At 34.5% G+C, this 18,377-nt stretch overlaps 1 protein-coding gene across 1 annotated transcript; it reads left to right on the top strand.

Moving 5' to 3' along the window:
* The first annotated feature begins 9,027 nt into the window (after window positions 1-9,027).
* Window positions 9,028-16,605, top strand: LOC115421011 (protein FAM180A-like). Its single transcript, XM_030136661.1, has 3 exons — window positions 9,028-9,055; window positions 15,355-15,452; window positions 15,971-16,605. The coding sequence occupies exons 1-3, from the start codon at window positions 9,028-9,030 to the stop codon at window positions 16,298-16,300; spliced, it is 456 nt and encodes a 151-aa protein (XP_029992521.1). The 3' UTR covers window positions 16,301-16,605.
* The last annotated feature ends 1,772 nt before the right edge of the window (window positions 16,606-18,377 follow it).

The following is an 18,377-nucleotide window of genomic DNA, read 5'->3' as shown; positions in this document are numbered from 1 at the left end:
AAATTTTAAAAAATGATTGGGTTTCCTGGTGTGTCCACACATACTGCGTTCTGTTTCTTTTAAAACTCTTCCTCTTTGCTTGTTTTAACGTCCATCAACATCCGTTTTGTTTTGTTTTTTTATTCACATGACTCTAGTCACAGAAAAAGTTATTTCCATTGCAGTTTTGCATGATACACCATTTGCGCTACGCCCAAAAAACCACCTCTTGCCAGCACAAAAACTCTTAATCGAAAAAACAAGACTTTGGGCGAAATTGTCCTTTTTCCGTTTGGTAAATTTTTATGTGCAAGTTATATTCACGCAATTTGAGGGTCAGTGGAAAAGCAGCTATTTTCTGCTTTTCCTGAACACAGCTGAAACATGGACTCATGATTAAAGTACACATTTCCATTGTCTTTTGGTTCTATGAGCTCATAGAACTTAGTGTTGTTTCTACACAGAACTGATATACGGTCATATAGCTGTAGGTCGCATTTCCATTATATTCATCTTGACAGAATGACAGTTTCTCATTAAAGGCTGCCTGAAGGCTCAAGGGTCATTCACATTTAACAGTAGTTTCCAACCTTAGGCTTAATGCACTGAGATTTTCCCAGACGACATAAATGTTTTCACACTGTTATGATGGTGAATGACCTAAATTCTTTGCAATCTAGCAGTGATGACCCTTCACTGCAGCAACTAAACCTCTGGGGAATCATGTAAATTAAGTTTTTAGTCTGGTTTTTTACCATGTCGAGTGTGTTGCTTGTTTAAATTTACAAACTGCAATTAAATTTAAAAAAGATAATAACACTGGTCAACAACAAATTTATTGTTTAAGTTTTTTGAGCTGATTTAGGATAATTTTGGTGTGCTGAATCCAAAAATCACGTTAATTTTGCTCAATCAGGTCAACTTTCTGAACTATGCTACATATTGGCTTTTTAACATTTTTGCTTACATTTATGGCATTTTCACATCATATGATACAAAATTCTTTCATATTTCTTGCAATAAACGAGTTCTGAAGATTTTACTTTTGCCAATTTATGATTAATGTTTTTTTTAATATTACAGGTGAATGAAATGGCTTCAACTAGAAGATCTTGCAAAAATAAGCCTGACGTATTCTGCTACATCTGCGGTGAATACACCATTGTACCTAACAGGAATCAAGTCACAAGTTTCATGAAGTGTGCTTACCAATCTTATTTTGGTATTAATTATTATATTTTGTGAGAAGATCAAATTTTTCAAAATCAAATTAGCAAAAAAAACCTGACCTGATTGAGAAAAACAGATGTCATTTTTGGATTTAGCGCTGCAAAATGGTCCTAATTCAGTTGAAAAAATCTAGACAACTTGCAAAAATCATTTTTTTGTAACCCAGTGTAATCTTTGTCCTTTTGTCAGTTGAATTAATGTCCAAGTGAATTAACAAGAAGTTAGTTTTTATTGCGTTTCAGAAAATGCGGAATTGGAATTTGTACGTTATATCTATTCTTTATGTTGTAGTTTTACAGGGTTTCTTTTTTTTCTTTTCACTTTTTCTTGCACCTTCCTCTAAACAGAAAGTCTGACTTGGTAGAAGAAGCCAGAGGTGTAACAAAAAAACATTATGGTTGGTTTTGTTCCATTTGAGTGCACTGAGCCATGTAAGTGAGTGCGAATACATTACACCAAGGACCGGAGCTGGCAGCCTAAAGGGAATAAAGCCATAAATGTGGAGAAAAGGTTAAAGGATTTGCCACAAAAAAAGGTCTGAGGTTGGTGCAGAATCATTTTCTAACTCTTTCTCACTATATATAAACTGTATATTCCTATATTAGACTCACATTTTGTACATAAATGGAGATTTATTTATCTCATTTATTATTGGCCACAAATGCAAGTCTAGTACAGCTTTTAATCAAATATGAACTCTAATTTTCCTGCATAATAAACTTTTTTTTTTTTTTTAGATTATTACAGGAATAGACGCTTTGTTCCTTTGTACAAAATGTAGTTTACACAAAAAAGTGTCTTTAACCCTATAACGCCAAACATATCATATTTGATACTTGAGTTTTGAAACCCTCTACATGATCAGTGTGATATTTTTTTTGTCTTGAAAAACCTGATGTATACAATTAGATACATGCAATACACAGATAATCCACCAGGGGGAGGAATTCATTCACCAGAGGCCTTTCCAGTGACACTACAAGATTAAATTAACCTTTTCATGCTTAATGGTCACTACAGTGGACAATTATTCAAAGCTGTTCTCTTGTATATTCATGGATTTTATTGTTTTAGTTCCATATCAGTCAACACAGTGGATCATCCCATAAAATGACATTCATACCATTACTGTAATTTTGCTGTTCTTGATAAGCCTGATCTGCAGTAACATGTTTGAGTGTAAATCAGTTGCTTGTTGTTATTATTAGACTGTAATTAACAGGTGTTTTTTAAATAAAAAGTTTTTTTTGTTTTTTTTTTTTGCATATTATCTTCATAAATTGAGTAATAACTAGTATTAGAGTATGTTAAAATGTGTCAAAACATCAGATTAGTGGCATTAAAAAAATATTCCATAGTTTTCACACAGTATGTCAGTAAATACATGTTTCTTTGCTTCAAAAATTAAATGCATGGTGTCCGGCTGAGTGGACATTTTTTGCAACTCCATGAAAAATAGGTTCATTAAAAAAAAATTTCAGTGGCATTGTTTTTTTCATGCCTAAAAAGTAATTAAAACACTCAGGAAAAAAATCTTGATTAAGGTTCTCATAACTCATGCATGAAAGGGTTAATGAGGAAGGAGGCAGAACTTTGCTAATTTTGAAGTGATTTTGGTTATTATCAAGAAAACATGGAAAATGGATAGATATAAGCTTTTAAATTAAATGCTTGTCAGCTATTTTTGTTGTTATCATTATATTTGTCCAAACAAATGTACTTTTAGTTGTACCAGGCATTAAAATGAACAAGAAATTGAAGAAAACAAGGTATGGTCTAATAATTTTTTCCATGACTGTACATCTAGACTTCACATTTGTTCTCACTTTCACACATTAAAAAGTATAAAGACCTCTGAAATTATAATTACTCTCTCTTAATTCAAAGAAGCCTTGAATACTATTTGGAACAATATTTTTTTTTACTTTATAAATCATATCTAATATTGTAACCCTAAATCGTCAAACGTGTCATATTTAATACTTGAGTTTTGAAGCCCTCTACATGATCAGTGTGATATTGTTTGGTCTTGAAAAACCTGATGTAAACAATTAGATACATGCAATACACAGATAATCCACCAGGGGGAGGAATTCATTCACCAGAGGCCTTTCCAGTGACACAAGATTAAATTAATGAGGAAGGAGGCAGAACTTTGCTAATTTTGAAAAAGAATTACTAATTTGTAAGACATGTTGGTGTTATATTATGTTTTGTTTGTTCAAAAATAATATTTGAGCATTGAGGCCCGATGTATCAAATATGATACAAAATTTAAACTCATACATGGAAATTGATGTTTGAAAAAAAAAAAAAAAAACCTGGGGGGTTCAGAAGGACCAATAAAGGTTCCAGTTTCAAAGAACTGGAATTTTCTGTCAATGATTTAATGGTTCAGGCTTTACAGGGTTAAGGTGCGTTATCCACATATGACTTGACTAACTTTTTATTGCTTTTTTTTGTTTTCTTTCTTCCTTTTTTCTTTTTTTTTTTTTTTTTTTTTTACTATTTAACCATAAAGATCCAGCACTACTTTTACGTCAGTTCCAAAATGACATTTTCTCTATATCTAACCCTAAGTGATTTATCCCCATTTATTTATAATATTATCTTTTGTGTTTTGTATTTTATCAGTGTAAATCATGAATTTTCTAATATTTAACTCACTGATCATGTACATGTTCATTAAAGCTTAGATGAAAGTTGAGGGTCATTATATCAGAAACCCAAAACTGGAAAAAAGTGACTTTTTTTTTTTTGTCAGATCTCATTAATTGAACATAAACCCAGTGTGTCCATCCACTGTCATTGATCTAACTCCATGGGTTTTCCTGGTGAGTCAATGTTGTAGAAGATGACTGTGTTTCCATGGTAACTATGGAGCCTCTGAATGTCTAAATGGGTCATATCTGATGACCATGAAAAGATGATAAACTGCATTTTACACTAATTATTTACATGTATTGATAGGATTAGTGGATCAGATCAGTAGATGGTTTTGGTCGGTGGTGGATTTTTGCGTCTTTATGGGTTAATATTTAAATAATTTGCATTTCATATTGCATATTTCCTTTTTTTCTTAAGAACTACCATCTCTATAAAGCGCATCAGAATTTCATTGTGTATGCTCTGTGTATACAATGACAATAAAAGGAATCTTGAATCTTGACGTTTCATGCGACTCCGAGCTTGTAAAATTCCGTGTATTGTGATAAAGCACTGAGCAGAAAAATGCATGCAGCAGGATCTGACAGTCAAATATGTGACCACTTTCCTTTTCAGATGTGTAATAACTGCTGTCATTCCACAGGCATGTCCTGTCCGAGGCATTTTTATTTCTGCTGCTCGGCCTAGATGTTTTTTTTTTTTTTTTTTGCGCCAGTGGGTTCAAATACAAGCTTCAGTGGTTCTAATCCCTGACCCGGTAACAGCGGTCAGGTAATCAGACGTTGTATTTGACTTATTATAATAAAAAGGACAAAGCCAATCCAAACACAGAGCTGTATCAGCCTCTGAGTCACTTGTATTTACATTAATTTGCCTAGAATAACATTTTTGTTTAATTTGCCTATTAAAAGAGTAATATGTTTGTTTAAGTTTTTGTGGTGTTATTCTTGGAGGTGACGCAGCGGACGCAATTTTATCGCCAGCTTCTGCACAGTCGGTGTCTGCATTCCTTTGCAGCAGTAACACTGCCACATCTTCAATCAACATCTTTATCATTATTTAAAAAGCATCTGTAAAGGACTCCAGTATGTAAAAAATGTAAGACTGTGTATCATTTGGTTTGTATTTCTATTGTTTTTACTTTAAATTATTATTACAGTTATACTGTACTTCTTTTTTTTTTTTTTTTTTTCCTGTGTATTGTTTATTTCTGGGGAGATACTTCCATAAGCCTTTTTTTTTGCTTTTATCCTCTCCTGCACAGTGGTGTTACTTGCATGAAAATTGTTTTTTAATTTTTTTCTCTTGCTGGCTATGATGGGCAAATAAATAAATAAAATAAAAATACATAAAATAAATAGACATCATAATAATAAAATAATATAAAAAATAGCAATAAATAAAATAAAATATATAAAATAAATTAATAAAAATATAATAAAATAATATTTAAAAAAATGTAAAAATAAAATAAAAATATGTAAAACAAATAAATAACAATAAAACAATACTAAAAATAATATAAAAAATAGAAAGAAATAAAATAAAAATATATGAAATAAATTTAAAAATATAATAAAATAATATAAAAAATAGAAACAAAATAAATAAAATAAATAAATAAATATAATAATAATAAAATAATACTAAAAATAATTTAAAAAATAAAAATATATAAAATGAATAAATATAATAATAAAATAATACTAAAAAATATAAAAAATAGAAATAAATAAAATAAAAATATATAAAATAATAATAAAAATAATATAAAAAAAATAGAAATAAATAAAAATATATACAATAAATACAAATATAATTATAATGAAATAATAATAAAAATAGTAAAAAAAATAAATAAATTAATAAATACAGTCTTGAGAAGCAGAGCTCTCCAGTTCTGACTACCATAAAAAAAACACATCCTAAAAAGACCAAAGCCGTAGAAATAACATCTCTGACATGGTTACCCACACACTGGTTCCAGACCATGTGCATAGATTGAATAAATTAGTGAAAGTAGCATAAAAGCAAATAAAACGTTATTTTATATGGTGGTATTTCTTGGTAAGTGTTCTTCAGGCGATTAGAGACAATGGATCATGCCAAGCAGTGAACAAAGTGTTTCTTTGTGGTTTCTGCACATGTTTTCTGTTCTGATTATGGGGTGCGTGCATTGTATAATTAGACATAAGCACTTAGCTCGGTTTTACTGTTCAGAGTGTGAACTTTCCACTTTTGTCCTCCTGAACAACACAAACTCAGCTGGTTCCTGTTGGTCATCCTGGCACCGTTACGTCCACAGAAACACACTGAGGAATGCAGATGTGGGTAAAAACACTGAAAAGTCCAGCCTTATAGGTGCATAAACACAGCTCCCAGATGAGAATAGACACATTCTCTTGGCTATTTAATGTCTCCAATTAAAGTAAAGTGAAAAAAACAACTACAAACAACAGTCATGTGATATCTTGAACTATTCACTGCCTTAAAACAGCTGTGAATCTGATGTTTCACTTAAAGGCTAAAGCTACTGTTAGTTCAGAATGAAGTACTCAAATGTTGGACTGAATGACCTTAACCCTTTATTAGGCAAGTGACTATTTTTGGTAGTTTCTGCAAACATTAACAAGTGGTGCCAGGCACAACAATCCCCGCCCCTTGAACATATTATAGCTTATTTTGGCATCGATCCACCTGATGTCATCATGTCTTGTAATTTTGCCCATTTTAAGTAAATGGGAAATGAAAAAACTAAAAAATTCTTAAAAATTTTGAACTTTGACCTACTTTTCTCAAAATGTAACCACATCTGCTGGCAATCTATAAACCCAATTTGGTATGAATTCAACCAATAGTTTTGCTGCTACAGACATATGAAATTTCACCCATTATAAGTAAATTGGGGGGGGGGGTACAAAAAATTCAGAAAAAAAATTTAACGTTCATGTACTGTTCCCAAAATGTAATCAGATCTATTCTGGGTCACTGGCAATCTATAAACCAAATCTGGTATGAATTCAACCTGTAGTTTTGCTGCTAGAGTGTTAATCAAACCAAACCAAAAACAATACACGTTGCCTCTCCTTTGGGGGGGGCAGGGTTATTGTGGGGCCAATCTTGTGCCTCAGTGAGTTCAAGAAGCATGTTGGTTTTTATAAAACTATACAATGATACAGAGAGATTTTATAGAAATGTTGAAGTTGTAAATAGTGAATATGAGTGATATTTGTCAGTTTACGACCTTATAACAGTTATTACCGCCGCCAGGAGGTATTTGCTTTGTGTGTTTGCGTGCGTGCATGTTTGTTTGTTTGTTAGCAAGATAACTCAAAAAGTTAAGGATGGATTTTCATGAAATTCTCAGGAAATATTGATACTGGCACAAGGAAGAAATGATTAAATTTTGGTGGTGATCAGGGGCGGGGGGGGCGCAGGGGCCCACTGATCTGCCTTGGCAGAGGTCTGTGCTCTGAGTGCTTTTCTTGTTTTATTGTTTGTGTCTACTCTTTAGCAAGTGCTACTCAGATATTTTATGGCAAGAGGAGGTAGATGACGATGTCCAATAAAAGGTTGAAATTTTGAATATCAGAGTATTTTTTTTACAGTCTTCTACATTATTTTATCCTTTCACACTATTTATCCTACAATATTTATTTCTCATGTCATTTGCACTGTTTCCAATGCCATTTCACTACTCCCATACTATTTGCACAACTTAATTCTATATTCTTGTACAAACATTCCCAGTTGCAATACTTCTATTTTCTGTTTTTTGTTTTTTGTTTTTTCTAATGTAAATAAGTGTGCCTTCTTACTGACATTTGTTGTGCCTTGTAATTTCTTGCACTAAACTGGAGAGCTCTACCTGAATTAGGTTGTACTTGTACAATGACAATAAAGAGATTCTGATTCTGATTTGAGTGCCCTATAAAGGGTTAAGACAGCTGTGAATCTGATACTTTCTTAAAGGTGCGGGAGACTTTCATGACCCATTTTTCATCAGATCTGTCAAACCTCAGTCATATCCTCAGTATCATGAATCTGTAAGTCTGTCTGTGATTACTCACATGAATCTCCTGCATTACGGTGAACAATTTGTTAGTGCCATCCACCATAAACAAACCATGTGTTTACAAACAGAGCCGGGAGGTAACTCGGGCATCTTCGGAATTTTGTCGTGACGTGCATTGTGGGAAACAGAGGTTCGCGCAGCCACCTGACAGCGGCAGCTGGAACAGACACGACGCGGAAACAGCAGGAGCTCCCTTCCCTCTATGCATATTCCTCCAGCCGTTTCTGCGTTTCAGACGTTTTCATGTCGTGTTTGTTTCATCCATATAATATATGGTTGCGCTGCCACTACCGCAGCAGGTGGCTGCGTGAACCTCCCTTTCCCACAATGCACATCACAGCAAAATTCCTCAGATGCCCGAGTTACCTCCTGGCTCTGTTTGTAAACACATGGTTTGTTTATGGTGGATGGCACGAAGAAATTGTTCACTGTAATGCAAGAGATTCAGGTGAATAATCACAGAAAGACTTACAGATTCATGATACTGAGGATATGACTGAGGTTTTACAGATCTGATGAAAAAATGGTCATGAAAGTCTCACACACCTTTAAAGGCTAAAGCTACTGTTAGTTCAGAATGAAGTGTTCAAATGTTGTACTGAATGAGCTTAAAGGTGTTGACTAAGAATAGAAAAAAATGAGAATTACAGCTGCTAGTGATGAAGACGATGATAATGATCGAACAAGCCTGATTGGAAATATGCCACTGAATGTTGGCGTCAGAACGGCTTCAAAGTAAGTGAGTCTCTGAACCTGATGGTATCCAGCTGACGGCTTTAAAACGCTGAGAGCCAGATTATGAAGAGCAAAAAAGAGAAGGAGGGAGATCAGATGTAGTGGGGAGGGGAAGGAACAGCCCTAGTCCTGAGGACAGATGTAAGGTGTTCAGGATGGTGTTGTGTTCTGTTGGTCCATTCTCTGAGGCAGTAGGTGCACCGTGAAGGAAGACATGCAGCAGTCAGGAGCTCCTAGCGTTACCTGGCACAGATAAAGACCTCTTTGGAGCTCACCGTCACCGGGCCGCCATGCTACCCCACAGGCTTTTTATCGTTTGTCTTTTTTGGTGCCACATAAAAATGGGGGCCGCAAGGTGTCGCAGCAAAGGTAAGACACGAATGCAATCACTTTTTTTTTTTTTTTTTTTTCACTTTTTGGGTTTGTAACTGTAACAGAGCATGTTATTTCTGTTTGGAGCAAAGAATGTTAGAGCTAAAAGAGTATTATACCAAGGGTGTCAAACTTATTTTTGTTCAGGGGTGACATTAAGCCAAATTTGATCTGAAGTGGGCCGAACCAGTAAAATAATAACATAATAATATTTAAATAATGTCATCTCCAAACTTTCCTCTATGTTTTAGAGCAAAAAAAGTAAAATTATGCAATGAAAATGTTTACATCTACCAATTATCCTTTAAAACAACGTGAATAATATGAACAAACTGAAGTTTCTTCAGAAAACTAAGTCCAATTTTAACAATATTATGTCTCAGTTTATCATTTAAATGTGTAGATTACAACTTACAGATCACAGTGGATCAACAAATACACAAAAGATTTAATAACAGCAGCAGAATATTGTTAAAATTACACTTCAGACATTTTAAAATGTTCATATTTGTTCAGGTTATTCATGTTTTTGTGAAATGTTAGTTTGTTTTAGTGTAAATACAGTAAAATGACATGAAAATGTTTACATTTACAAGGACAAAAATTTGGAATTGTGATCATTTCTAGGTTATTATGATAGTATTTTACTGATCCGACCCACTTGAGATTAAATTAGTTTGTATGTGGAACCTAAACTAAAATGATTCATGTCTTCAGTGTAATTTTTGCATTTCACAAATTCATTCCAGGGGCCAGACTGGACCCTTTGGCGGGCCAGATTTGGCCCCCGGGCCACATGTTTGACACCTGTGTATTAGACCATCAAAAGTCCATCAAGTACTAACTCCTGTGTGTATCATGTGACGAAAACAGACAGAAAAGAAAACATGGAATGCCTAAAAGCACAGTTTTTGTCAGTATAATGCCATAGATATAGATGTAAAAACTTAAATGATTTTGGTTATCAAGAAAACATGGAAAATGTCTAGATATCAGCTCTGAAATTAAACTACTATGAGCTATTTTTGTTATCATTATATTTGTCCAAACAAATGTACCTTTAGTTGGACCAGGCATTAAAATGAACAAGAAATTGAAGAAAACAAGGGGCGGTCTAATATTTTTTTTCTGCGACTGTATTTTAAACATCTGATCAATGGTGAAAATGCCTCTTAGTCATTTATGGTCATGTGTGTGTTTAGGTGAAGTTTTACAGCATATTTTCCTTTTTAAGCCTCCTGTTTTGACAGAAAAAAGCTCTACATCAAAATAAAATTGTGTGTTAAAATGTGCATTGGATGTGAGTCAAAATCATGCTGAATGACTTGACCCATAAAAAACAAAACACCATTCTCACATTTACACCTTCAGATGACTTGGACTGATCAATTACCCTATAAACCCATAAAGAACCAGTCTGACTTTTGTGGCAGTTCCCAAATAGTTTTTTTTTTTTTTTTTTTCCATACTTAACTTTCCTTAAGTGATTTATCAACATTTCTTGTAATATTATTTGCATTTTGCAGTAGTTGTTTTTTTTTTTTTCAGTGAATATCAGGTATTTTCTCATATTTAATTTGTTAATCATGTAGAAATTATTTTTTTCCCCTGTTTTTAACCTTTCTTAACTGATTTATCACCATTTATTGTAATATTATCCTGTGTATTTTGCATTTCTTCAATAAAAATCTGGTATTTTATTTATTATATCAGAAACAGAGAAAACTGAAGAAAGTGACTTTTTCAGTAAAATATATCATTAACTGAACATAAACCCAGTGTCTCCATCCACTGTCATTGATCCAACTCCATGGGTTTTACTGGTGAATCAATGTTGACGGTGTTTCCACGATAACTACAGAGCCTCTGAACGTCCAAATGGGTCATATCTGATGACCATGAAAAGACGACAAACTGCATTTTACACTAATATTTTTTTACATGTATTGATAGACTTAATGAATCAACAGCTATTAAACAGTTTAGATCAGTGGATGGTTTTGGTCAGTTTTGGCTGTTTTGGGTCTTTATGGGTTAAAATTGATCTGAAGGTGAATGAACACTCCTCTGTATTTACATCCTGTCATTCTCTTCAAAATAATATAACTGTAAAATGACTGAAATAAAGGGTAATTAAAAACTGAAGTTCATATTGCATTAAATTTGATCACTTATCTCTTGTAGCTGCAGGGCTTGAATACCACCTACACCTGTTTCTAATAAGAAAAAATATGGCTCTGATCCAAAATGATCTGACAGGAAACTCATAATCTGGGTTGAATGAAAAGCATATTCCTGAGGTATGCAACCCAGACGGATTCAGAGGATTCCCCAAGTCTGAAGAGATAGTGTTATTATTTCTAAGTAAGTTTTATTTATAGAGCACTTTTCACAGACAGTCACAAAGTGCTTTACAGTACAAAGTACAAATAAACAGTACAAATAAAATGCAAATAAAGTACCATCTAAATTGTTGCTAATGGTCGCTTCTCAGTTAACAAGACATGAATTAATGGAGTGTGTATTTAAAATGTTACTATGTAATTTAATGATGAGAATGGGGGTGGGATTAAATACATTTTTCTTCTTCCCACTCCTTTTCGAGTGTAGATGAATGATTTTGGAATTTTGAATTTTCATTTGTTCTGTAAATGCTCGAAATAAACTTTTTTTTTTTTTTTTAAATTGATAGTCAAATCATGCTAATTTTAATCTTTTATGCTTTTATGAACATCTACATTATTAGCATATTAAATATAAGAAAAGACCTGATTTTCACTCAAAAAATGTTCAGAAAACATGAAAATATTCCAATAAATGGTGATAAAGCACTTAAGAAAAGTTAAATATAGAGGAAAAAGTCATTTGGGAGCTGCCACAAAAGTAGCACTGAGTATGGGTTAAAAGGAAGTTACAGATTAATAGTCAAATCTTGGAGGTAGCAGTCATCAGCATCAGTCTCTGGTCTCTATGGTAATCTTCATGCTATGCTCAGATAGTAAACGTGGATATAGACTACTGATGACCTGCTAAATTATTTTTACAGGTATGTCCAGGTTTTCCAAACAGCTCCCTGTCACTGCCAAATGCCATTCTAATCACAGAGGTCTGAGGATTTTCAGTAGTCGACATCAGCGATGTCAAACAAAACCGGCCGGCCAAAGTGTCCAATCCAGGCTGCGGGATGAATTTGCGAAGTGCAAAAATTACACTGAAGATATTAAGGGTCATTTTAGTTCAGGGGCCACATACAGACCAGTATGATCTCATGAAAAACAAGTGGTTCCAGGCACAACAAACCCCACCCCTCGCACGTATTGTAGCTTATTTTGGCATTGATCGATCTGATGTCATCATATCAATTGCCTCTATATATGTACCAAGTTTGAAGTAAATTGAAACAAAATTGAAGTTTTTATAGACATTTGAAAATTCACCCATTATAAGTAAATGGGGGGAAAAAAAGATTACAAAAAAATCATTTTTTTTTTTTTTACTTTGACCTACTTTTCCCAAAATGTAATCACATCTATTCAGGGTCACTGGCAATCTATAAACCTAATTTCATATGAATTCAACCAATAGTTTTGCTGCTACAGACATTTGAAATTTCATCCATTATAAGTAAATGGGAAAGAAAAAGATTTTAAAAATTCATAAAAAATTGTAACTTTGACCTACTATTCCCAAAATGGAATCACATCTATTCTGAGTCTCTGGCAATCTATAAACCCAATTTCATATGAGTTCAACCAATAGTTATGCTGCTAGAATGTTAACAAACAAGCAAAGAAAAAAACTGAACCAAAAATAATACCCCTTGCCTCCCCTTTGGGGCGCGGGGTAATAATAAAATAATAACCCACAAAAGATAACAACTCTACATGTTGTTCTTGGTTTAATGTTCATAAAAAGTTGGAAAAAAAAAAAGTTAAATTACATGATGAAAATATATGTATTTCCAAACTTTACTTTCAATATAAAATGTGAAGAATCTGCACAAATATGAAACTGAAATGTCTTAAGAAAAGTGCAATTTTAACCAAATTTTACCTGTTACTAAATGTTTTGTGCATTTGTAGGCATAACACTGTTGGCATTGCACTCTTTTTTTTTTCTTGAGAAATGTCAGCTTGAACATGCTTGTTCAGGTTATTCACATTTACGTGATGTAATTTTACTTTATTGGCGGAGGTTATGTTTTCATTGGGGTTTGTCTGTCTGTTTGTTTGTCTGTGTGCAAGATAACTCAAAAAGTTATGGACGGATTTTGATGAAATTTTCAGGAAATGTTGATACTGGCACAAGGAACAAATGATTATATTTTGGTGGTGATGGGGGGTTGTTTGTTAATAAATTGAACTGAATAAATTTGGTTTAAGACACACTGAAAAGACAATATCATTTTTGATATAGATTTTTAATCACTAACATTTTTTGTAATCTCAATATTATGACTCTTATTCCCTCCCTTTCTTTTGGTGTCATTAAATAAAACCATTGCACACTGTAGTTGCAACTGTTTGTGTTAGTATGTACCAAATATTCAAGGCTTCATAGTTGCATGAGCACAAGCGTTACTGACAACAAAAAACACCCTCAGTATTTGTACCAGTCATTTACAGTAACTTTTTTTCTGCATAAACTGCTGTATTTTTGCATCTGAACTTGATTCATACCCTTTCTACCATATGAAATGTAAACTGCTGCTTCAGATTTTACACACTTGAATAAAACCAGCCAACAAGGAATGTTGGCACCGTTTCATCAGAGGAGGAGAAGTGGATATTGTATGCGACTTAGTGAACAGAAAGTGAAAACAGAGGCCCTTTATTCTTCTGCAGTCTAGGCGATCTTTAACAGTTTGTCCACCATGACGACTTGCATGCAGGCTACATGCAAAGGTTAAAGCACTGCTTCTGTTTCTGTGCAATTAGTAATCCTTTAGGTAACCTGAAGGCATAGAATCTTAAGAATGTCTATGCAAAAACATAGTATGTATGCTTCTTTATATAGCAGTTGTGAACTAGTGATTTTCTGTGACCACCCAGATACTATTTGAGCTTGTGAACGTAAGGAGCTCAAAGAAAATGAGGCTAATGCTAAGCACGTAAACAGAGTTTAAAAAAAAAATCATCTGGAGTTTGTTAATCTCCTTCTTATAATCCATATGTTACTGCTTTGCCTCGACTCCTCTGTTTCTTTGAAGTATGAAGCTTCGACTCATCACCTGCAGATAGAAGTAGTGTGTAAGGTCAGGGATGGCAGCGTTTGGAACGAATAGTGTGTAAATCATCATTAACCGTAGTATGTCCTGGTGTGGAACTGATGAACCTGGGAACATTAGCACCAAAATCCTTCTTTTTATGATTCTCCTAAGCCAGGGGTGTCAAACTCATTTTGGTTCAGGGGCCATATTTAGCCCAATTTGACCTCAAGCGGGCCAGACCAGTAAAATAATGACTTAATAACCTATAAATAATGACAAATCCAAGTTTTTCTTTTTGTTTTAGTACAAAAAAAAAAAAAAAAATTATGAAAGTATTTACATTTTACAAAAAAAGATGTGAATAACCTGAAAAAACTGAAATTTCATTTGAAAAATTTGTGCAGTTTTAACAATATTATGCCTCAATTTATTATTTATACATGTACATTACACACAGTGTTCCATAAACATTTGGTAACAGGCAGAATATTGTTAAAATTTTGGAGTTTGGAACTAAAATTTGAACAATTTTTACAATATTCCATCTCTTATTATTAACACAACTACAGATCACAGTGGATCCATAAATGCACAAAACATTTAGTAACAGGCAGAATATTGTTCAAATTGCACATTTTGGGTTCATCTTTGTTTTTATTTATGTATTTATTTGCATTTTATTGTGAAAGAATAGTTTTGTAAATGTAAATATTTTCACAGTGTAATGTTATTTTTTTCACTTAAATTTTTTCCACATAATTTTTCACAAAGAAAATTTGTCATTGTCATTATTTATGGGTTATTGTGTTGTTATTTTTACTGGAGATCACATTGGTCTGTATGTGGAATCTGAACCAAAATGATTTGGACAACTTGGACTGTTCAGGTTAATTTTTGCACTCTCAACCTGCGGGCCAGAATGGAACCTTTGGAGGGCCAGATTTGGGCCCTGGGCCGCATGTTTGACACCTGTGTCCTAAGCAATCTGTGCACAAGAAACACTGAAACGTGAGGTTAAAGGTTTGTAAGGTAACTACCAGCCTTCAGGTCATCTCTTATTCACACATTCTGTCTCTTTTACTACTAGCCTTGTTCCCAGCTGCAAGTCGAATAAGGAGAGGGGTGGCAACTGTCGTCAATCCCACCTTCCACAGCTCATTTAAAGATGTTCATCTGTTATTTGAGGTGAGAAAAATATTCGGATCCGTCTTTTAAAGTTGGGGTAGGAGATGTTTTCCTGGAGCATTTTTTTTTTTTACTATAGTGCTTAAAATCCCCTTCACACCCCGATTACAACCAATTAAATGTGGGGTATGAGATCTTAGAAAAATGGTTCAAGCAAGCTACATTCTGAAAATACTCAATTCAAAAGTCCAAACCCCTTTCTTCAGACATCCCCCCTGAAGCCACGCCTCCAGAGTACTGGCACGCACAATGCTTTTTCTCGAGGGTTCACGAGCGCTGCACAGCAACTATTCGCTGGCTCCGGCTCATGAACCCTCGGGAACAAGCATTGCGCGTTCCGGTACTCTGGAGGCGTGGCTTTAGGGGGAAGTCTGTAGAACGGGGTTTGGACTTTTGAATTGAGTATTTTCAAAATGTAGCTCGCTTGAACCGTTTTTCCAGGATCTCCTACCCGACCTTTAACCAAGAATAATACAGTTATTTCATTGTTTCCTCTGTTATTTCTTTTCTTTCAATAGATCCTGTTGGCTGGCATAAATTTCGATGTCAGCGGAGAGTTTTCAGTGAACGACGGAGAGCTAGCCTCGCTCCGAAAGACGAGAAACTTGGGCATTATTTGTGAGGAGATCATTCCCAAAGAACTATCAAACATACTGAGGCTGATCTCAGACCTGTCGACACAATCTGGACACCTGCATCAGGATGATTTCGAGCGCACTCTGTTGACTTTGGTGTACACCACCGAAAGGATGGTCAACTCCACTGACAAACACCAAAAAGACATGTGGGCGGAGTCTTTTGTCAGTTTGTACAGAGCTTTGAAGCAAGACCTAACTGGAGTAAAATGAGAAAAGACAGGAGGGTCCGGTCCATGCTTGAGTTTAATGTGCACAAAAGAAAAAAAAAATGTTGCCACAAATATATAAAGTGCATGGACTGATAATGCAATAATGGAAAAATATTGACAGCAAACATGTATTCAGTCATGAGGTAATGTATATTAATTAAATTATACATTTGATCAACATCATGAATGTGGCATTTAATATAATGGACTTACTTACATTCAAAAGTCTTTCAGTGTTTGTTCGGTAGCACCTTGGTATCTATAGGACCGATAATACAAACCTTATTATGCTTTTTAAAAAGACAATAAAACTATTTCACATGGAGCTACTGGTATTGAACAAACCAGAGGTGCTCATGGAGAGGGCACGAACAATAGGAAAAAGACAAAAATACAGGCACTCATTTGGTTGTAAAAATTAGAAATTGTAAAAAAACTTTTATTTCATGAGGGTCTGTGGATTAATTCATAGGGACTGGAGTTAAAAACACAACAACGCATGTTGGAATGCGCCCGCCGATGCACCCTGGAGAAGGCACATGTTGACACGTGTTGGTGTGTTTTTGGGTTGTTCTTTTGTTTTGTTTTTTTACAATTTTAATTTATTTCTCATTTTTATCAGTATGTAAGAAAAAGTAAGTAAAGAAACAAAAGAACAGAAAACAAACAAATGAAAAGAACAGCCTGTGCTTGTGTGCTTGTGTCAGAATATGTTTCGGTCCCTTAATAGACACATTTTTCCCTGAATATCAGCCATTTTCCCCAGTTTTTTATATAGAGATTTTCTTTCAATTTCAGTTTAAATGTAAGATGTTCCATGACAAGTACATCATCAATAGTCACTTTTCCATTGACCCTCAAATTGCGCAAATATAACTTGTGTATAAAAATTTACCTAATGGAAAAATGACAATTTCGCCAAAAAGTCTCATTTTTCGATTAATAGTTTTTGCGCTGGCAAGAGGTGGTTGTTCGGGCATAGCGCAAATGGTATATCATGCAAAACTGCAATGGAAAGACCTTTTTTCGCAACTAGAGTCAGGTGAATGAAAAAACGGATGTTGACATACGTTACAACAAGTGAAGAAGAAACATGTCGCGGTATGTGTGGACACACTAGGAAATGTTTTTTTTTATTTAGTACGAGATAGAGGGGTAATATATAATAATAACGAATATATCTCTAAATCAACACCATATTCACGTTCGTCGCCATGTTTATGGAATGACTTCTCGTGTCATCTCGCTATAATAAATAAACAAATCATCGCATTTGTTATTTAATGGAAAAACCGACATTACACACTTATGTTTTTTCGACATTTAGTAAATATTGGTAAAGTTTTGCGCAGATGTCCAATGGAAAAGCGACTTATGATTGAAAGCCATTGTTTATTAGACGGAGCATCAGTTCTTTGTTATGGCCTTCTTCCCACCCACCAGGAGGATCTTGACAAGATATGTCTCCTTTATGCACTGATTCTTCCAAATGTCCGAGGTAAAGAACAAGACAAGAATTTGGGATTACATATGCCAACACATCACAGAGAGCTGAGTGAACCTTCCCCCAGAAGAGTTGAATATTTGTGCATTTGTTGTGTTTTTAACTCCAGCCTCGGGATGGGAATCGAGAACTGGTTCTTTTTGAGAACCAGATCCCAGTAGCTCGATTCTCTGGAATCGTTTGCCTGCCTGCTTAACAATTCTGCTTATCAATCCCGCCTTCGTTGCGCATGCGCGATGACATCACGCGTACACTGCATTGTTTTGGTCAGAACGTCGCCAACATGGTGTTGAGGCAGAAATGGTCTAAACAGATGACACCAGGTCCACTGGGACACTGTCAAAGCTTCCCCTTCTTCAAAAGGGTGGAATCCCTCCAGTCTGCTCAAATATTTGTCCACAGCATGTGAATCATTTGATTTGATACTTAGCGGCGCTTGTGAATGTAGCGGCAGAGTGAACAAGCCATCATCTGGGCCCAGTTCCGGTTCCGTTGTGGGCAACAAACGTCGTACCCCCTCAAATATGAGTTTCCAAAGGTAGGGGAGAGGAAATGAGGTGCACAACAACAGGAG

Source organism: Sphaeramia orbicularis, chromosome 6 (assembly GCF_902148855.1).
Source record: "Sphaeramia orbicularis chromosome 6, fSphaOr1.1, whole genome shotgun sequence".
NCBI classification, from domain to species: domain Eukaryota; kingdom Metazoa; phylum Chordata; class Actinopteri; order Kurtiformes; family Apogonidae; genus Sphaeramia; species Sphaeramia orbicularis.
This window is presented reverse-complemented; position numbering and strand designations above follow the sequence as displayed.

Coding starts and splice junctions, on each gene's coding strand:
- LOC115421011 (XM_030136661.1), top strand. CDS start 9,028: ATGGGGGCCGCAAGGTGTCGCAGCAAAG. Junction 9,056..15,354: donor CGCAAGGTGTCGCAGCAAAG/GTAAGACACGAA, acceptor TTTTACTACTAG/CCTTGTTCCCAGCTGCAAGT. Junction 15,453..15,970: donor ATGTTCATCTGTTATTTGAG/GTGAGAAAAATA, acceptor TTCTTTCAATAG/ATCCTGTTGGCTGGCATAAA.